The sequence below is a fragment of the Cibotium barometz genome, chromosome 16 (genome assembly GCF_041138505.1).
Source record: "Cibotium barometz isolate CiBa-2024 chromosome 16, ASM4113850v1, whole genome shotgun sequence".
NCBI lineage: Eukaryota > Viridiplantae > Streptophyta > Polypodiopsida > Cyatheales > Cibotiaceae > Cibotium > Cibotium barometz.
The window spans coordinates 50,458,182-50,480,758 of NC_141061.1; the positions used below are offsets into that span (position 1 = coordinate 50,458,182).

The 22,577-nt window shown below is 44.0% G+C and overlaps 1 protein-coding gene across 1 annotated transcript in view; it reads left to right on the forward strand.

Moving 5' to 3' along the window:
• The window catches only part of LOC147630711 (chaperone protein dnaJ 10-like), a 55,250-nt gene extending 35,165 nt beyond the window's left edge, over positions 1–20,085 (forward strand). The window contains exons 6-10 of the mRNA XM_086810680.1: positions 18,439–18,597; positions 18,991–19,169; positions 19,358–19,438; positions 19,550–19,672; positions 19,847–20,085. Coding sequence (XP_086666806.1) covers positions 18,439–18,597; positions 18,991–19,169; positions 19,358–19,438; positions 19,550–19,672; positions 19,847–19,921 — 617 coding nt within the window. The 3' untranslated portion in view covers positions 19,922–20,085. The remainder of the gene's footprint in view (positions 1–18,438; positions 18,598–18,990; positions 19,170–19,357; positions 19,439–19,549; positions 19,673–19,846) is intronic.
• The last annotated feature ends 2,492 nt before the right edge of the window (positions 20,086–22,577 follow it).

The window sequence follows — 22,577 nt, forward strand, 5'->3', positions numbered from 1 at the left end:
AGAAGAGTATCATGGCTTTCAGCAGTTCAGGTAGTTTCTCCAAGATGATGAATTCTTGGCTTGGAGAGCTAGGAAGGAAAAGGACCAAAGAAGGGCTCAAATGTTTGAAGATTTCATCAAGGATCGAGCCACTAAAGCCGAAGGAGTTGAAACTGCCAAATTCTATCTTCGGGCCAAAGGAGTCACCATTGTAGGAGGATCTAGAGCTACCCGTTCTATTTCTTATGGAGGAGACATGGAAGCTACTTCTAGGCCTGCTCTCTCACATGCAGCTTCCTCGGGACAAGTAAAGAGAGATCTGAAGATCATCAGAGATTGACATCATGCCAGGAAGTTCGACAAGTGGTTTGCAGTGGTGTTTAGCCCATTGCATATTTCGACATGAATCTTTGTGGACCAAAGCTGAAACAAAACCCTTTTGAAGCATCGAGACTTTATGCTAGCAAAGGATCGGTGTTGGTTATTCTAGACCTTTTTGTGGTTGAACATGATGAGATTGCATTGGAGTAGTCTTGAACCAAGCAGGCCATGTCGTGGCCGATGAATGTCAAAGACAACAAGGAGGCATATGCATTATCTTGGAGACCCTTGAGCCATACGGTTTCTTTGGGTTACCATATGGACTTCACTTTGATGAAGGATCCTTATGCTACCAAAGAGGATTTCAAAGATGTTTTGGAACAAATTGCAGATTAGAGATTTGTTGACTTCTTATGTCATCAAGAAGGGTTTTCTTATGATGCAAACCCAGGATATGTACGACACAAGGAATTGAGGAAGAGTGCCATGCTCCTACATCGGGCATAGAGACACCTTGACTACTTTTCAAGCTATAGGAGAGCTATTTCTATTGGCCTACTATGAAAAAAGGACATTGAACTTCATGATTCGAGAATGTTTGGTTTGTTAGAAGGTCATGGTTGATCGACAAACACCAGCAGGACTATTGCACCCATTGAATGTTCTATGGGAGAGTATTGTTATGGATTGGATTGCCAAAGTCACGAAATGATGGTATATGGATCTTTTTCACGATACGAAGAAGATCAACCATGTATGTCATTGATTGGACCTTTCAGATCATTGGAGGATATATAATGCCTTCCATGAGAGTTTATGGAAGCCATGTAGAGGGGTATCCCCAGAGGAACTTGTATTGAAGGATCCATCAGGGATGGAAAAGCCAGAACAGATTATGTTTCATTCTGTGAGAAAAAGAGGAAAGTTAGAGGTTAGAAAGTTTCTCTTGGACTTCAAGAATTATTTGCTATTGGATGCCAAATGGATCCCAGAGAAGTACTTCAAGGACTATTTAGATATACTTTGCGCTATGAGGAAGTGGTTGGTGGTCCAGATGTATTTGAAGTACATATACAGATGTCTTGCGATCAAGACAGATTCAAGAGGGAGGGATTATGCCTCTAGCTCTCTTCATTGTATATATATTGGATTGGAATTGATCATTATCCTACTTATAATGGTTATTTGGACATGCTCTAGTTTGGGTGGCAACGATGCCTGATAGCCCAAGGAGCAAGATTTGTATATGGGAGGCAACGATGCCAGATGATCCATTGACGATAACGATGCCAGAATGAGATTTGTATATGGAAGGCAACGATGCCAGAATGAGATTTGTATATGGAAGGCAACGATGCCAGATGACCCATTGGACGGTAACGATGCTCGAACGAGATTTGTATATGGGAGGCAACGATACCAGATGACCCATTGGACGGCAACGATCTTGGACTTAGGCGGTCATTGTGACCAGAAGGCCCAGATGACTGTATTGGATTTCGCAATCGGGTGGTCATTGCGACCAGATGACCAAGATGACTGTATTGGATTTCATAGTCGGGCGGTCATTGCGACCAGATGGCCCAGATGACTGTATTGGATTTCGTAGTCGGGCGGTCATTGCGACCAGATGGCCTAGATGGCTGTATTGGATTTCATATCGAGCGGTCAATGTGACCATATGGCCTAGATGACTATTGATGAACTCTCGGGCGGTCCTAGTGACTAGATGGCCTTGAGGATAGTCTGAGTGGTCCTATTGGCCAGATGGCTCAGCACGGTTTCGATGAAACCAGACAGAACAATCCATGAACAGGAGGATCATTACTTGTGCATTGCATACTGATGTATGTTTGAATTTCTTTGACTTTGTGTGCTGTTTTTGATGTATGGACAATGCTTGGATTTATGGCATGGGATAGTCCACTGGGCTCCAGACTACCTGGCCAGTACCTGGAATACCTAGTAGATGCGAATGATGCATACTTGTCTAGTTTTTGCAGGAGGTAAGTATGCATTTATTATATCTAACACATACGATAGGCCATGAAGATGTACCATCAAGAACAAGGACATCGGTCAAAGAAAAGACATTGAGATGTTGCCAGATGAGGAGATGACACCACGGATATGGGGAAAGACCAGATGCACAAGCTCACCAGATAGGGCTAGTACCTTCAAACATATGGAAGTACTTCATGTACTTGGAACATGAGTAATATTTTATTAATAAAAGTAAAAAGAGCAAAAGCATCACTTTTTGGCAAAAAGCAAGGCTTTCCCAAGTATAAAAAGGCTTGAACCTCTCTTGTAGCATCAGGAAGGAGATCGTGGAGTGTGTGTGGGCATCATTATGATCATGGAGAGCTTCTTCTTTGCCATCAACACCTTCTCCAACTTGCTTTTCAGATGTATGGCCAGCCCTAGACTTGTATGGGCATATGCATGGGTGATATGTACACATGTACGGAGCTGTACGGACAGAAATGTCAGGAACCCTCAAAATTTAGAAACCCTAAAATTGCTCCAAAACCCTCAAAACTACTTTTTGGATGTTTTTATTACCCAAAAACCATTGAAACAGGTTTATATGAGTTTTCTTGCCAGAAAGAGCTTTTCCATGGTCTTCTTCATCGACAAGGTTTTAGGAGTTGTGGAGATTACTCATGGTAACTTGGACTACTTGAACTTGGATATGAACATGGACATAGAGCTTGGATATGGAACATAGAGCTTGGACATGGAGCATAGACATGGAGAACTTGGACATGAACATGGAACGTAGACATATAGCTTGGACATGGATCTGGACTTGGGTTTGGATTTGATTTGGACTTGGAACTTGGACTTGGATTCATTGGATTTGGATATTGGACCTAGCGAGAGATTCTTGTGGATCATCCCCGTGGTGTGCTCAACATCATGTTTTCATTGATTGTATTGATCTTGGCCAACGTGCCCGTGGATTGTTCCTGAATAAATTCTTGAAAGGGAGCAGGGCTTGTTCCCCGCTGAGTGTGGTGTACAGTGCAAGATCCCCATTCCCTTTCTCTCTCCTTTCTCTCTCTCTATATATATATCTTTATCTCTTGGACACGTGTTTGAGTATGTCACGGCTCATCCCACTGGGCTTACAATCGGGATGATGACTTGGTCACTAAAGTAGACTTCGATGCAAGGATGACCTTGCTTGAGTAGCAGATTTTGAACCTTGCCAAAACCATTGTTGTTATGAAAGCAACATTGGCAGGTTTGGTGACAGTAGGGGGAGCTGGGACATCATTGGTAACACCCTCTTTTACTGGAGTGCCCTATACGAGGGAGGAGAGTTAACTCCAAGCTCCACAAGTGGGGTACACACTATGAGTTCCATCGTTTTCCGCGAGTATAAGAAGATACAAATGCTATATGGTTCTCGACAAGAAAAGCCCTTACTTGGTGGAAAGAGTTACAAGTGAAGCCCACGATGTGGGTAGATTTTGAGAGAGTTTTCTAGGAAGATTCTTGCAAGTTGAGGACGAGTACGACCTTGTACCCAAGTTTAAAAGCTTGGAAATGAATAATATACCTTTTTACACCTATCTATTGAAATTTTGAAAATTGTAGGCTTGGGCAACGCGCATGGATCTCATTACCATTTTCTTTGTGGATGGATTGCTTGATGGATATCAGCTCGAGATCAGTAATAATTGAGGAAAAACATTTGATGATGCCATTCGATATGCTAAGATTAATGATGAGACCGTGGGGAAGAAATAGCCAAAGAAACCCCAACAACCCTCTTTGACAAACCAACCAGGATTCCAGTGTAAACAAAAGTTTAATCATAGGAAGACTTCATAGACTCTTGCAGAGACCCAAAGTCAGTCATAGACTAAGAGAGACCCCAAATCGAAGAAATCAAACAAAGCGGAGCAGACACTTTAGTACATTAAGGAGGGTTGGTGCTTCAGTTGTGGTTAACAAGGGCACATGAGGATGAATTGCCCACAATCCAAGGGCAAGTCAAAGATGAAGGTATCCCATGCGATCGAGAACAATAGTGTGTTTTGGAGGGTAGGCGAAGGGGGGGGGAGGGCGAATGGCGGAAGGGTGGGCGAGGGCGAGCCGCGAATGGGTAACATCACGAACAGCGAACCAGCGAACCAGCGAACAGCGAACAGCGAGCCAGCGAACCAGCCTGAGAGAAAGAAAGAGAGAGAGAGAGGATAATGGAGCAAGTGCACGGTGCTACCACTAGTCGGGGGTAGGCACATAATACAAAATTAGGAGAGGAGAGGGAGGTCTCGGAAAAACAAAACCGCAAGTGTTGTTATGTAAGAGAAATGCAACATAAAAATGTTGATTTGTGCGATGAAGTAGAGCTCCAAAACGCAACCGCCAAGGGTGCAGACGAGAAAAAACGCAGGCTGAAAACTCTTCCTACTGATCTATGGAAGCACAAGATCTCCGATACCATATGAGCATATGTGAATATGAAGTGGAATCACACAAGAGAGAGTAGACAGCCAAGAGAGATCCAACACTTGAGCCAAGAACTGGAAAGTATTAAATGAATTATGAAGGCACAATGGCCATGCTTATATACATCTCATGTAGAGCAGTCGGCCAGTAGCACTGCAAGACAAATGTCAACGACTAATAAAAATGAAAAATTTCCCTCAAAATATCAGATAAATATCTGGATAAAAAGGGGTATAAAATGGAGTAAAAGAGAGCTGGAGATGACATGTCCAACATTTGGGACCCAATCGGGTGTACTTTGTCTTTGTTCTTCTTCTCCTTCTCTCTCTCTCTCTCTCTCTCTCTCTCTCTCTCTCTCTCGTCTCCGCACATTGTGCAATCGTCAAGAACCAAGATGCTGAATATTCCTTATCAAAGTATAATCCTACAACAAATGAAAACTTTCATGTTAAAGCAACAACCCCTACAAGACGAAGGTATCCCATGCGATCGAGGCTAAAGGTAAATTACTTTCGTCTGCACCCTTGGCGGTTGCGTTTTGGAGCTCTACTTCATCGCACAAATCAACATTTTTATGTTGCATTTCTCTTACATAGCAACACTTGCGGTTTTGTTTTTCCGAGATCTCCCTCTCCTCTCCTAATTTTGTATTATGTGCCTACCCCCGACTAGTGGTAGCACCGTGCACTTGCTCCATTATCCTCTCTCTCTCTCTTTCTTTCTCTCAGGCTGGTTCGCTGGCTCATTGTTCGCTGTTCGCTGTTCGTGCTGTTGCTTGTTTCTTGCCCACCCCTTCGCCCTCGCCCTCCCCTCTCGCCCTCCCTCCTCGCCCTCCCCTCTCGCCCACCCTTCCGCCATTCGCCCTCCCCCCCCCCTCCCCCTTCGCCTACCCTCCTCGCACTCCCCTCTCGCCCAGCCCCTCCCTCGCCCTTGCCTACTCTCCGCCCCGCCCCTCCCCTTCCACCCACCCACCTACCCACCCACCCACCCGCCAAGCACTCCTGCCTCGCCTGCCTGACCTTCGCCCCCCTTGTCACCATTTGGCCACCCGAATGGTTCACTCTTGCTTTCACACTATGTACATATTGGATTGGTGTCCATGGCTTATGGAATGTGCCTATGCATGTGATTGACACGTGTCATGCTGTATAGTTGGATATGATATTCCGCTGGGACTTGATGTTATCATGTCCGGAATATCTGGAGGACTTGTGTCTTTGTGTACATGCCCGGAAACGCCTGGAGGATTGGCTTTCCATTGAGTCTGGTATCGCATATACTTGCTTGGAAACGCCTGGTCTTATATGGTTTCATGAACGAAAATTGCTCATGCCAATGCTGCATTGCATAGCATCTTTATGTGCTTGCCTGCAAATGAAATTGCATGCTGTTTTCATGCTTGCATGACCTATGTGTAGTTCCGGGCTAGGGGACGCCCGCCCGTGAACCGTGCGTGTGAAACTGTCTGCTGACATGGTTGTGTGGCATGTGAACCGGTGGTAAGTATTACCCAATCTAGGCTCAAATAGCCCTTATGACTTAGCCAATATTTATAAGTGAGTGTGTTCCCACTTCATTAAAGTTTGGGCGCCTATGTGCTCTTGAAGATGTTGCTACCTTGCTTGGTAGAACATAGAGCCAATGGTAGAGAATATGGGCACTGAAGTCAGGCTGGGCATCAAGGCAACTCCTTGGTGATCTACATCGACATACCATTATTTTCTAAATGCTGAATTTCATATGCATTGGCATGGAGGATTTGGCAATGGATGCCCGTGAAGCTATGTATTGAATTTCTCCAATAGTAATACAATTTACTCAAGGGAGGGGTCGGCCGTTCCGGCTTATTGTGTGTGTCTTGTCAATTCAGCAATTTACTTCTTGTATATGCGCAAGTGTCCTTCAAATCTTAGTGTATTTAAGTGTATTGATTAGCATTGTGTTCAACCAAGTTACATTGGTATCAGAGCATATGGTTCTCTTTCACTTCTATCGTGAGAGACGATCACCGTGAACACTAGCTATCTCTACACTTAGAACATTATGGACAGCCATACAATGAATGTTGGAGATGCTAATGCAAGAGGCAGGGACAATGAAATGCATACCTCAAATGCTTTACAGGATGAGCAAACTCATGTGGTGCACAATAGGGAACATGAATATGTGGGACAGCCGTCGCGTGGCAAAGAGAAGATGCAAGAAGAAGAGTCCATAGTCTTGAGGGCTGAACTTACTCGTATGCAGGCTCTTCTCCATGCACAACAACAAGAATTGAATCTCTATCGCCGCGAGGATCCATTGGTACATGATCATTTGAAGGCCAAGAAAGCTGAACCTTATATGGATCATGCAATGGCAATGATTGCTCAAGAATTGCACATGCAACCGAGGGATGCAGCACGTGCATACTTGGCTCGTACCGAGGATGCCTATGAAATTTTTGCGTACTTGAATTTTGTTACGAGATCCTGTTGAGGAAAATGATGTACATGTAAACACTCTTTGTAATGATAGGCTGAAATTTTTGCAAGAGCACAATGATTGTTTTGCAGATGAGTTACCACCTGTACGACTGAAAGATCATTGCATTGATCTTGTGCCGGGTAGCTCACCACCTAATAGGCCAGCCTATCGTGTAAGTGCATCCCAAAAAGAGGAGATCACGAAGCAAGTAAATGAGCTTCTTGAGAAGGGTTTGGTTCAGCCAAGCTCTTCCCCATATTGTTCACCCGTCCTCTTAGTTCAAAAGAAGGATGGATTCTTTCATATGTGTGTAGATTATAGAGCTTTGAATAAGCTTACCATCAAGAATCGGTTTCCGATTCCACGCATAGACGACATCCTTGACAAGTTGGATGGATCGGCATGCTTTAGCCGAATTGATCTCAAGAGTGGATATCATCAAGTGCGTGTAGTGTCTCAAGATGTACACAAAACTGCTTTCAGGACAGCATTTGGGCTTTATGAGTATCTTGTTATGCCTTTTGGTCTTACAAATGCCCCGGCTACATTCAATAGAATGATGGATCGCATATTCCGTGGGTACAGGAAATTTAGAGGTGTCTTCTTTGATGACATCCTAGTCTTCTCGAAGACCGAAGAAGAGCGTAAAGCTCATTTGGCTATTGTTTTTGAAGAGCTCCATAAGCATAAACTCTTCATAAATGCAAAGAAGAGTGAGTTCTTCTTGTCAAAGATACATTATCTTGGGCATATTGTGTCCAAAGATGGAGTGTGGATGGATTCTGCAAAGATTGATGCAATTCGGAATTGGCCCGAATTGAGTTCGGTGCATGAGATCCGTAGTTTTCTTGGATTATGCTCTTACTACCGCAGGTTCATTCGGCACTTTGTATGGATTGCTTCTCCTTTGCATGATTTGACAAAGAAGAAGGCCGTGTTCAAATGGACTAGTGTAGAGAGAGATGCATTCCTCAAATTGAAAGATGCAACTACTCATGGTCGAGTGTTGATCGTTTCGGATTTGCAAAAGCCTTTTTGTGTGGAATGTGATGCATCTGAAAATTGCATAGGAGCTGTCCTTAATCAAGAGGGACATGTCGTGACTTATGAAAGTCGTAGATTGCATGATGCAGAGCTATCTCTTGGCATTTATGAGAAAGAGCTCTTGGTTGTAATGCATGCACTTACTATATGGAAACATTACCTTCTTGGGGCTGATTTCACTGTGAAGACAGATCACGAGAGTTTGAGGTATTTTCTTACTCAAACTAAGTTGTTAGAGAAGCATATGAGGATGTCCAATTTCCTCTCTATGTTTCATTTTTAGATCTTGCACACCCCGGGAAAGAAGAATGTAGTGGCCGATGCATTGTCACGAAAGCCGTATGTAGCAGCTATCTCGGTTGCCTCTCATGGGGACTTGTCTACCATGCGTGATTTGTATCATACAGATGCTGATTTTGCCACTATTTGGGCTGATTTGATGGCTAGTCATGCACATGCCTCATATGTGATCAAAGAGGGTTATCTCATGAAAGATAATTGCCTATGTGTGGTCTCTGACATGAGGCATGCTCCTCCATATGCTGGTCATAGAGGCATAATGCCTACTACGCACATGATTGAGCGGTATTTCTTTTGGCCAGGTATACGGAAGGACATAGAGGCACATGTGCGTGCATGTATCACCTGTCAAAAGGTCAAATTTGATAGGCAAAAGGCACCAGGTTTGCTTCAGCCATTGCCTGTTCCCACGCAGCCATGGGAAAGTATTACAATGGATTTCATTATGGACTTGCCACGTACCCAACAGGGTAATGATGCAATTTGGACAATTGTGGACAGGTTTAGCAAGCAAGCTCATTTCTTGCCGGTCAAAAAGGCCATCGAAGCTGAGCATATGGTTAAAATATATCTTGCACAAGTGTTCAAACATCATGGAATGCCGAAGTCCATTGTGGGGGATAGAGATCCCAGGATTACAAGTCTCTTTTGGCAGGTCTTATTTGATAATATGGGCACCAAATTGGACTTCTCATCAGCTTATCACCCTCAAATGGATGGGCAGAGTGAGGCTGCAAATTCAGCCGTGTTGAATCTCTTGAAATGTTATGTGGTGGATCAGAAGTCTTCTTGGGAGAAGTACTTACCGCTTGTGGAATTTGCATACAACAACACAGTGCATGCATCTACGGGAAAGGCCCCGTTTGAGATTGTTTATGGTAAGGTGGTTTTGCCACCCATCCTTCGCACAAAGGACGAGATGAGTATGTAAGAGACTTGGATCTTGCTTTTGCTCAGGTGCGGACAGCCATTGCAAGGTCACAAGACAAGCATAAAAAGGCTGCCGACAAGCATAGAAGGCAATTGGATGTTAAAGAGAATGATTGGGTATTGCTGAAATTTGAGAAAGCAAGACTTGCAAAGAGGCCTGGCAAAGAGGGTGCATATCCTAAGCTTGCAACTAGGTACTATGGGTCTTTTCGAGTGATCGAGAAGATCAATGAAGTGGCTTTCAGATTGGCATTACCTAGTCATTGGCACATACACAATGCTTTTCACGTGAGTCTCCTTCGCAAGTATGTAGGGCCGGAGCCCAGTGAAATGGTAATTGAGGATCCACCAGAAGTGGATGAGCTTGAGGAGATCTTGCAGCCAGAGCAGATTGTGTATCACAAGGAACACAAGCTTGCTACAGGCAAAGTTGTGAGGCGTTACCTTGTGAAGTTTAAGAACTATCTTTCCATTGATGCTAAATGGGTAGATGAAGAGTTCTTCAAAGATTGCCCGCATGTGCTTCAGACATATTTGGATGCATTTCAGTTGCGGACAACTGTTTAGAAGCAGGGGGAATGTCACCATTTGGCCACCAAAATGGTTCATTCCTATCTCCTACATAGAGGGAAGCCGGCATCGAAGGGTGGACCTCAGCATTGGAGCAAGGAACAGTCATCTTTATCAGCATTTAGCCTATTCCTCTCATCCCGAGAAGGATATCCATCTAGGACAGCATCTTCATATCTCACTGTAACCCATTCATCTAATATAGTTGCATTGCATTGCATTGACACTATCTGTCTATTTGTTAAGCATCATTAAGTGCAGCTTAGTCAGCCTAAGGTTGTGTTTACGATGGTCAAAACCCTCACATGTCACATTGGTATCAGAGCCTTACAGGGTAACCAGCCTTAGATCATTTTCATTCCATCAGTCATTCAGTCAGACATACAGTTAAACCCAGTTCTCAAAATCTTGCAGGCCACCCTTAGGGATTTTCCCTTAGGTATGCATTAGTAACCCATCCATCTACATTCTTGCACAGCATATAGGGTTGCACATGGCTTGCATAGCAGACATCTTAGTAGTCAGTCTGCAAGGCATACATGTTTGCCCATGCATTCTCTGGGGAAGAATGGCATCCATCATCAAAGGAGGACATAAGTTTTGGGCTTCAACTGGCAGCAGAGCAGGGGGTTCTCTTCCGCAGAAGAAGACGGAAGTTTGCTCCAACATCGCCTCAGGAGGTTCAGAGCTTCAGGAACGACGGAGATGGTAGGTGAAAGGTTTCCACAGACAGGTCAAGGGTGACTCAGGTATTTCCAAGTAGTTTTAGCAGCATTTGCCATTCAGCTCCCGAAGTAGATAAGTCTTTGGCTCAAAGGATTTCACTCCTACAGACGACCTCAGTCCCGATAGAATAAGTCAGAAGGGGGCAGTGGTTCGGTGGAGAAGGATCACCAGAGGAGTCGAAAGGTTGCTAGGTATACCACCCAGCAACAGTTTAGCAGAGGGGAATGGGCCGACCAACACCAAGCACTCATATAAATAGAGGCGCATACCATTGAGTCCATCATCGCATCTCACATCAGCGTTTTCAGTCCATGAACGCATCCCAGTTCAACGCATAGTTCAATTCAGTTCAGTTCAGCCAACGCATCCATCTCCCCTGCGTTTCCTTCGAGGCAACAGGAGAGCATTTGCGTTTTCATCATCAGATCAGCACAGCATCAGTTCCAAAGCTATCCCTTAAGCGTTTCCTTCCAGGAGACGAGGGAAAGACAGTGGGACAGCAGTCCATTCAGCATATTCAGCATATAGTTCATCATTCCTATCTCCTACATAGAGGGAAGCTGGCATCGAAGGGCGGACCTCAGCATTGGAGCAAGAAACAGTCCTCTTTATCAACATTTAGCCTATTCCTCTCATCCCGAGAAGGATATCCATCTAGGATAGCATCATAGATCTATTCATATCTCATTGTAACCCATTCATCTAATATAGTTGCATTGCATGGCATTGACAGTATCTGTCTATTTCTTAAGCATCATTAAGTGCAGCTAAGTCAGCCTCAGGTTGTGTTTACGACGGTCAAAACCCTCACATTTCACAATAGCGACTATTCTCACAATTTTGTGGCTACTGCGATGGTGCAACGATTGAAGATACGCACTATTTGTAGCCTCCCACACTTACGAGATCGAGTTGGTAGACGGATCGGGTTTTAATTGCAACACTATGACTCCTCGACTTTCCTTCCGCATTTACCAATATCGCGATAAGATGGATTTTGAGGTTATGCCTTTATCCCGATACGATACGATCATGGGTCAACAATGGTTACATCAGTATGATCCTCTCATCAATTTTCGTAGCCACACCTTACAGTTTGATAAGATGATAGGGACATCGATCTCCAAGGTATTCGCGATCAACCCTGCACATCAACCTTGTCTGCACTACAAGCAAAGTGGTGGGTTCGAAAGGCCGGTTGTTCTTCAACACTCTTAATGGTTTATTCTACAAAGGAGATGGTGCCTGACCAAAATTCCAAGGTGGCGTATTTGCCCCACACTTTGATCTGTTTCTTGCGAAACTACCCCCAGTTTTGCCTCCTTGACGCCCAATAGATCATTCGATTGATTTACTCCTTGGCAATTTGCCACCAACTCGTGCTTCATATCGTGTCTCTTTCGCAGAATCCCAAAAAATTTAATGTCGGTTAATGGAGCTCTTGGACAAAGGTCATATCCATCCCGGTAAGAGCCCTTTTGGTGCACCAGTTTTGCTTGTAAAAAAGAAAGATAAGTCAATTCGACTTTGCATTAAATATGGTGTCCTCAATAAACTCACTATCAAGAATAAATATCCTCTTCCTCGGATTGATGAATTATTTGATCAGTTGCTTCACACCAAGGTATTTTCCAAGATTGATCTAAATTCTGGATATCATCAGATCCGTATTTGTGAAGGACATTATGAGTATTTGGTCATGCCTTTCGGGTTAACCAATGCCCCGGCATCGATTGCTTCTCCTTTTGCATAGATTGCTCCTGCTTTGCATGACTTGACAAAGAAGAAGGCTACATTCAAATGGACTAATGTAGAGAGGGATGCATTCTCCAAATTGAAAGATGTAATTACTCATGGTCCAGTGTTGATCATTCCAGATTTGCAAAAGCCATTTAGTGTGGAATGTGATGCATTTGGAAATTGCATAGGAGCTGTCCTAAATCAAGAGGGACATGCCGTGGCTTATGAGAGCCGTAGATTGCATGTTGCTGAGTTCTCTCTTGGCATCTATGAGAAAGAGCTCTTGGCTATAATTCATGCACTTACCATATGAAAACATTACCTTCTTGGGACTGATTTCACTGTGAAGGCAAATCACCAAAGTTTGAGGTATTTTCTTGCCCAAACTAAGTTGTTGAAGAAGCATATGAGGATGGCCACTTTCCTCTCTATGTTTCATTTTCAGATCTTACACACCCCAGGAAAGAAGAACGTAGTGGCAGATGCATTGTCACGAAAGCCGTATGCAGCAACTATCTCGGTTGCCTCTCATTGGGACTTGTCTGCCATGCAAGATTTGTATCATACGGATGCTGATTTTGCTACTATTTGGGCTGATTTGATGGCTGGTCATGCACATGCCTCATATGTGATCAAAGAGGGTTATCTTATGAAAGATAATTGCATATGTGTGGTGTCTGACATGCAGTAAAAGGTTTTGGATGAGTGGCATGCTCCTCCATATGTTGGTCATAGAGGAATAATTCCTACTACACACATGATTGAGTGGTATTTCTTTTGGCCCGTTACGCGAAAGGACATTCAGGTACATGTACATGCATGTATCACCTGTCAAAGGTGAAATTTAATAGGCAAAAGGCACCAGGTTTGCTTTAGCCATTGCCTATTCCCATGCGACCATGGGAAAGTATTACAATGGATTTCATTATGGACTTGCCACGGACGCAATAGGGTAATGGTGCTATTTGGACAATTGTGGACAAGTTCAGCAAGCAAGCTCACTTCTTGCCGAACAAGAAGACCATCAAAGCTCAGCATATGGTTAAAATATATCTTGCACACAAGTGTTCAAGCATCATGGAATACCGAAGTCCATTGTGGGGGATAGAGATCCCAAGACTACAAGTCTCTTTTGGCGTGCCTTATTTATTTGATAATATGGGCACCAGATTTGACTTCTCATCAGCTTATCGCCCTCAAACGGATGGGCTAAGTGAGGCTGCAAATTCAGATGTGTTAGATCTCTTGAAATGTTATGTGGCGGATTGGAAGTCTTCTTGGGAGAAGTACTTACCACTTGTGGAATTTGCATACAACAACACGGTGCATGCATCTACGGGAAAGGCCTTGTTTGAGATTAGTTATGGTAAGGTGGTTTTGCCGTCCATCCTTCGCACAAAGGATAAGATATTTGCAGCAGCCGATGAGGATGTAAGAGACTTGGATATTGCCTTTACTCACGTGCGGACAGCCATTGCAAGGTCACAAGACAAACATAAAAAGGCTGCCAAACAAGCATAGAAGACAATTTGATGTCAAAGAGAATGATTGGGTATTACAGAAATTTGAGAAAGCAAGACTTGCAAAGAGGCCTGGCAAAGAAGATGCATACCCTAAGCTTGCAACCAGGTACTATGGGCCTTTTCGAGTGATCGAGAAGATCAATGAAGTGGCTTTCACGTTGGCATTGCCGAGCCATTGGCACATACACAATGCTTTTCATGTGACTCTCCTTCACAAGTATGTAGGGCCGGAGCCCAATGAACCAGTCATTGAGGATCCACCACAAGTGAATGAGCTTGATGAGATTTTGCAACCAAAACAAATTGTGTACCACAACGAACGCAACCTTGCTGCTGCAGGCAAAGTTGTTGGGTGTTACCTTGTGAAGTTCGAGAACTATCTTCCATTGATGCTAAATGGGTAGATGAAAAGTTCTCTAGAGATTCCCGCACTTGCTTTAGACGTACTTGGATGCTTTTTTCAGTTGATAACAACTCTTTAGAAGCCGAGGGGGGATGTCACGATTTGGCCACCCAATTGGTCCACCCGTGCTTTCCCATTATGTATGTACATTGGACTGGCGTCCATGGCAGTTGTATATGCTGAGGATTGATGCGACTCATGTGAACTGTGGACTTAGCTTTTTCCTGGGACTTGTGCATGTGTGTACATGCCCGGAACCTCGTGTACTTCCCTGGACTACATCTATTTTGGTATAGTCTTATGAACGGAGATTGTCCATGCCAATGCTGCATTGCATAGCATCTCTATCTACTTGCCTGCAATTAAAATTGCATGTTGTTTTCATGCGTGCCTGACCAATGTATAGTTCCAGGTAAGGGGACGCCCGCCCATGAACCGTGCGTGTGAAATTGTGTGCTGACATGGTTATGTGGCATGTGACAGGTGGTAAGTATTGGTAAAAAACCTAGCCTTACGAATTAGCATTAATTTATGCAATTAGGGCTTTCAGCAAAAAGACCGCAAATATAAGAGTGGTTTTGCCAAATTTTGGTCATTGGGAGTGTGCGGGAGAGTAAACACCACTTTGAAACACTCTTGGAAGCTATAATTTATAAGTGAGTTTTGGTTGTCCAAAACTTAATGAAGTGTGTATACACTCATAAATTAATGCTAATTCCTAAGGCTAGGTTTTTGACTAATACTCACCACTTGTCTGTAGACAATTTCACATGCATGGCTCATAGGCAAGTGCCCCCTTACTCGGAACTACACATTGGTTAGACAAGCATGAAAACAACATGCAATTTCAATTGCAGGCAAGCCTAAAGAGATGCCATCCAATGCAGCATTGGTATGGACAATTTCCGTTCATGAGACTATACCAAAATAGATGTGCTCCAGGCAAGTACATGAGGTACTAGACCCAATGGAACACCAATCCTCCAAGAATTTCCGAGCATGTACACACAAGCACGAGTCCCAGCGGAAAGCTAAGTCCACAGTATCACATGAGTGGCATCAATCCCTGGCATGTGCAACTGCCATGGACATTAGTCCAATGTACATACATAATAAGAAAACGCGGGTGGACTAATTGGGTGGCCGAATGGTGACATAAGGGCTCGCAAGGGTGAAGTCTGAATTGGTTTAGAGTCAATTAAAAGTAAGGCAAGGGATACATCATCTATATCCTTGCTTCTAAAATTTGGGATTCTTTGCAAACCCAACTAGAAAGCTACGTATGGAGAACGAGCGTGAGACAACAAACCCAACTAGAAAGCTACGTATGGAGAACCAGCTTCAAGCTTGGAGAAAGGAAGACTTTGCAATACTTCTTGAAGAGGATCAAGGAAATTTGAGACCAAATGGCAAAGTTGCAATGTGCCAAATTTAGTAGGGTTATTATTATGTAAGTGACTTTGGAGCCACTCATGATTATTATGAGGATACCTTGTAGTGGAGGAGCTCTGCTTGGACGAGAAGAACCTCTAGGCTAGAGTAGCTGCAGGAGGGCATGCACACTGGTGGTATGGGACGCCAAGGAGTGGCTGTCGGGACCTGGTTGACTCATGACAATTCGACCTCAGGCTCGGGGGTGGCTCTAGAATGGAGCGTGTGGCTAGAGGTGAGTCGCTAGCCACAATCTATCGTGGTTATTGATTTAGATTCGATGCGGGTTACTTCTAACCCTATTAGGGTTTCGAGGTATGCAGTCCTTACATTGGTATCAGAGCTAGACCTTTTGGCTTGGAAGATGAGTAAAACTTGAAGGGAGTAACTTGTAAACCCTTCGGTGGAATCTTCTAGACTCTGGCTGTCTGGTTGCTTTTTGTGCTTTCCGAGGTTTGGGAAGGGAAAGCGGGGAAGCATCGGATCAGAGAGGAAGATCGCATGGTTGGATGTGTGGAGAGCGGTGTTTTATTGCTCCATATCCAAGGAAAAAAAGCATGAGCTTTTTTGAGTTTTCTTTTTCCTGCAGGACCTTCAGGTGTGTGATTTTAATCATTCTCGTGAGGAGGAGATTTGAACTGTCTTTCTAACATCTGTGCATACAGAGAGCTGGTCGAGTTCTGCAAAAGGGTGAATCCTATGCGTTTGCATATGTGTAGTTCTTGCTTTTTGGGACTCTACTGGATGCTTTTGTTGTGTGCATGGCTGTATCAATAGCATCTCAACCAGAGAAGATGAATGTGGAAACCCTAGTGCATGCATGAGGGGGTCTCTGTTAGTAGTTGGATGCGTTGTAGAGAGAGAAAGAGATGTGTGGACTGTAGCACGTTAGTTGGCATGCTTCTGCGCTGCTGGACAAGGTGTCCTTGTATTCATGATCGTGGGGTCTCTCTGGAGCTGGCCGTATATTAGTAGTGTGCAATCTAGGGTGGACAACATGGCTGCAAGTGGCTGTAAGCATGGTGAGAAAAGAATATGTTTGCCCACACAACAATGTTTTCTTGCTTCGCCCAATCTTTATACAACTCGATCTCAATTCAATGCTTGATTTAGGTTATTGATATTGAGGAGATTTTGTGCTTGTTTAGTACCAGATGTAGTACAACACAAACAAGTCTTGAGTGTCATGATTGTGACTAACTCTCTTAATCTCTCAATAATCCCTCATTAATTGTAAGGACACCAGTGAAGGGTCATACCTTGTCACACCCAGACATGTCTCATTCAAACGTCATAACTATTCATTCAAGAGTCACACCCTTTCATCAGGGATGTGCCTCTTCATTTGTATTTTTCTAGGCCTTATGTCTCAATGCAATCAACACAGCTTTTTGCTCTTTGCCTCATGTTTACTCAAGTATTTAAGTATTAAGATCTTTAATTATGTTTAATTAAGCTAAAATCTTAATAGTGCTATTAGAGCAAACAAACTCCAACATGTAGTATGCCTACATCCAAACCCTAACCCTAAAATCAGCTTTAGCAAGGTTTGTATGGAAGAAAGGGAGAATGCCCATGTTAATTTTACCCCCTTTGCCCAATTTTGCCTGATTTTGCCATTTTTCCAATTATGCAATAAGGTGCTTAAAAAAAAAAACAATGGATTATTGCAATTGTACTTGGGCACTATTGGCCTTACCAGAGTACTGATCGGCTCTCTCTCTACCCTTCCAAGGTATCTGCTGGTACAAATTGCCCTCTCCATGCTGAATTGACTTGTTTATTGAGTCAACCAAGAGCCACGATATTATATGTACTTGTATTTTGTACATGGAAACTATGTACAACTATTTGGTCTGAAGTACAAATGATGATCAATCTGCTGATTCCAGCCCAGATTGCAGATGAACAGTGCTGTTTAGGGGCAAATGCTAGCTACTAGATCCTTCTCCTCGCTCTTCTTGTCCGCTGAAGAGGCTTGAGTGCAGAAGATTTTATGAATTATATGGGGGTTGGGGTGCCTATTTTTAACACCTCATGATGCTTGTCGTTAGGTCGTAGGCTGTTCAATCAGATAGAATCCCCGATTTTTAACCTTATTATTTATAACTGCCTTTCAAACAGCTGGCCTGCCTACCTATCTCCAACATCTGCCTGCCAGCCTGTCCGGCCTTGCCTGTGCAACCTTTCTGAAAATTTTGGAATCCATCACTTAAGTTGGCGGTACTCCATGCCATTTTTAGTCTTGTGCCTCTGGAGTTAGTCTTAAAAAGAGTGGGGGCAGCCATTGTCTCTCCATTATGTTGCCATTTTGCCCCTAGGTCAAGGTTTTAGGCTGTATCTCAAGAGGCATGAAATCCAAACTAAGAACGAAGCTATTCCACTCAAATATGTATGTGTGTGGATTCTCAGAGGGCACCCTTTAAGGGGAAAGAAGGTTATATGATTTTGCAATGCTACATAATCTTTTTGATGCTAGGTGACTTTGCGCTGACTCCTTGATGGCTAATATTTGGTTGTTATTTTCCTTTGTTTTTACAGCTTTTGGCGAGGCTATGCTGCATACGATAGGCTATGTGTACAAGCGGCAAGCTGCAAAAGAGCTTGGAAAGAACCTGTTTCTAATGGGCATGCCTTTTGTTGCCGAGTGGTTCAGGGACAAGGGACACTTTATTAAGTCTCAAGTCGAAGCGGCATCTGGTAAGTTGAAATTCTGGACAGAACCAAATGGCTTTATGCATCACTTTTACATGGGCGGGCAAGGCGTGAGTTGGGTGGACAATATTGCCCGTCTGTGCTCAAGCAACTCCCACCATCTTTATTGTCTGATAGCCCTGACAGGCCAGGGAGAAGTCAATGACTTTTGGATGGGGGGGCAAGGCCTGAGATGGATTGGCAATATTTCTTGCCCATGTTTATCCACCCCCTGTTCGTCATCAAATTCTCTGACATCCATGACAGGCGTGGGTGATGCGTAAAGCCCTTAAGTTTCCTTTTGGACTTGTGCCAGTAGGCATGGCTAAAATTAGATTCCGAGTTGAAAATTGTGAGATATTTTTGTGGTGTATTTTAACCTTGCTTTGTTATAAGCAGGGGCCATTTCTTTGATGCAAATGCAAGAGAAAATGAAGCTTAAGCTTCAAACATCAGGTGAAGGCATTGAAGAGGAGCTGGTGAAGTACTTGGAGGCCAACAAAGAGGCCATGATAGATTCATTATGGAAAATAAATGTTGCTGATATTGAGATGACAATCTCACACGTCTGCCTAAAGGTAATGTTTTATTAATATGGGCAATTTGCCACTTTGAAAGACAGAAGTGCGTTCACGCTTGAATACATACATGCATATTGCTTAGTACATACATACATGCAAAAATATGTTGTTCATTTCACTTGTGGCACATAGATTCTATTTACCAGTAATTTTTTGGAATTGTAAAATAGTTTTTTTGTGGGCAGGTATTGTCGGAATCAGGTGCACCAAAAGATAAAGTGAAGTTGAGAGCCGCAGCGTTAAAGAAGCTGGGAAACATTTTCCTGGTAAACCTTAAGAAGAATTTTGTGCTAAACATGACATGTTTTCCAGTCCTTAGAAACGGAAGAGTTTTTCATCTAAAATCCAGCTTAGAGAGTTTTCTTTTAAATGTTTAGGGTGCCAAGGAGTCGTACCAACGGGCTAACAGCCTTCGTGAAGAAAAATGTCAGAAAGAGACTCCTCACCAGCAGGCGAGGAGTCTCCCCACCAGTCCGACAGCACCCAGTGGCTCAGCTCAGGTCTTTTTTACTCTCTTCATAGGAAAGGCTTATAATCATTTCATTAATTGGACAAGCAGTTCTTCTTACAGAGAGGTTCTTGCTGAAGGCACTGGCAATAATACTTTTTAAACTATAAAGATAAATGCAGTGGCAAAATCGATTCTGAGTTTGGTGGTACTTTCTTTTGCACAGGAGGAGATGGTAACTACATACTCATTTCCCGGCAATGCAACCCCGGTCCCACCGCCTGGTGCCCAGCGTACCTAAGTCAATGGGAAACTGCATATATTGCTTTCGTATATCATTTTTCAAGGACTGCTTTGTTTAGATTTCAATTTCACCCCTATACATTTCCTAGACAATATATGTTGTAATTTGGGTTACACAAATTTGGCATTCGACTCCTTGAATTTTGGATTTTGGACCAAAAACAGATTTCATTATTTCTGAATTCCTCTAGACTCAAAATAGGTTGAATAGGTTAAGTGTGTTGACGTGTTGAGGACTCAAAATAGGTTGAATGTGACGTTTTCCACTTCCGCCTTTTTGAACACTTGCGCGTGCGCGCGCGCGAGAGAGAGAGAGAGAGAGAGAGAGAGAGGGCGGGGGGGTGGGAGGGAGTTATATAACATCTACGGAAGATCCCAAGGGCCTATGAGACCAAAAGTAAAATGAAAACATCTGACAATACATGTGATCAACAGATGATCTTGTGTAGAGTGAGATATGCTGTGATCGGCTAATGATGATACTTGCCTCGATCAGAACTGATCTGATGGTGCAGCCTTTGTGATGGGAGTGTGTCATGTTGGCGGAGAACCTCATGAATTTGGCTCTATGTGGTGGAGGGACATGATGCTCCAGATCAGGGACGTCTGGCTCTCAGACTGGATCGATGTCTCTCACTAAGAACTCCTCTGGGGTGTGGGTACGGGTGGTGGGCTCTGATGTCGTAGTAGAGGAACTGTTGTGGGCAATGGAATCCAATGTGGATGTGTGTACCAAAAAGAAATCTATGATGGCTCTCTGTGAGGTGTCTTGTCAGAGCCTGGGTTGTCTCTTAGTATGCTGCCTCAACACTACATCCGTGTGTCGTCTGAGCTTCATCAAGTACATGCCCAAGCACCTTTGATCCTCAAACAGTATCACCCGTGTGAGTGGTCTGAATCCCTCTCAGAAGAGGCAATGGAATCTCCCCTGTATCTCGTTGTAAGCCGGGCAATTGAACATATAATGGGCCTCATCCTCTAGTGCTCTTGTGGTGCATATTGTGCATGTCCTATCGTCATGTGGGATTTCCTCAGCTTTACCAATCTCTACTTTGAGGCGGTGGGGGCCAATCGTGTTACGCATAGCATGTGACATGTGTATCTGTATGTATCCCGGGATCTCAACGAATCCATCCTCGGAGAGTCTCAAGAGGTGATCCCTGTAGAACTCACACTTCTTACCAATCTTTGACAAAGACACCCATGTCTGATATATGTGTAGCCTGAGTAGATCTAACCAGATGATCCGGTTGATCTCCTATCGTGAGAGATCAAGGTAGGGGGAATCCAGGCTATACTGAAACGGGGGGAGACAATTCATCTGTATGCCATGTGCATGAAACCACTCGACTACCTCAGAGTACCATGCATGTGTCGGTAATGGTGGTGGCCGTGTCGCTGAGGAGGAGGGCAGTCCAGCTCGTCTCAATCGTTCCCTTTCCCTCTCGCAGTATAATTGCATAGAGGACTCTAGTGCTAGTCATGGGAGGCGATCTCTATCAAGCGTGTATACATGTTGAATATAAGTGACAGTTTGAAAAAGGTCATTTGTAACCAATGGGGCCACCCCAAACTCTGCATGTAGAATGTCATGTGGTACAGGTGGCTTACTCTTGATCATGCGTGACAACATCATCACCCGTAGCCTCTCTATGTTCCTCCAATGATCCTTCCCTAGGCCTGGCCCCCAAAAGGCTGTACCATACATAGCCGCCGGTTGTACTAGAGTATCAAAGAGCCAGCACTTAGTGCGATGTTCTTGGAAATGTGCCTGGAAACACTGTCTTTCCATACGGGCTAGGGAGGCATGCCCCCTCGCAAGTCGGTGAATGGCAGCTGTGGTCATGTAGAACAAAGGGCTTGTAAAAGTGACTCCTAGACACATACTTTTGCACAATCTCCACTAGGGCATCTCTGTATATGAAAGAAAATCGTGAGGCGACTGCATAAGATGTGTTGAAGACCATAACCTTGGTTTTACCCAAATTGACCGTAAGGTCTCTCCCTGCAAAATCTGTCCAATGCATTGAAGTGTTTCTGTAAACCCTTGGCTGAATCTGAGATCAAGACGATGTCTCAGCATGTAGCAATATGGGCACTACTCTGTAAGCCAATGGTGAATCTCTACCTCCGAAACTATCCACAAATACTGTGATCTCATCAATGTATAGGCCAAAGAGTGTTGGTGAGAGTGGGCAGCCCTACTTAACCCCAATGGTGCTACATATATCTCTCGAGGTCCCATCGGGTGCATGGACTCGGCCGAGTACTGCCTCATATAGTGCCATCACACCCCATATCATCTTATGTGAGTACTAGAGCTCTTGCAAGCGTCCTATCAGATGGGATCGAGGGACAGAGTCAGGCTTTGTGGAAATCCACAAAGCAGCAATAACATGTCTCTTTGAGGACCTCACCTCCTCTATGATTGCCCGTAAAGTAAAGATATGGTCAGCGTGGAGAAGTTTCTCCTGAAGCCTGCCTAGCCTGATGCTCTGTTTCCCATCCTCTCTGCCAGAGAGCTCATCATGTCCTCTACTTAGTACTGTCCCATAGATTTTGGCCATTGTGTGACCAATCATGATAGTTCTGTAGTTACCCGGGTCCGTGGGGTCTCCTGCTATGTGGATGGAGGGGAGGGATGGGGGGGCACA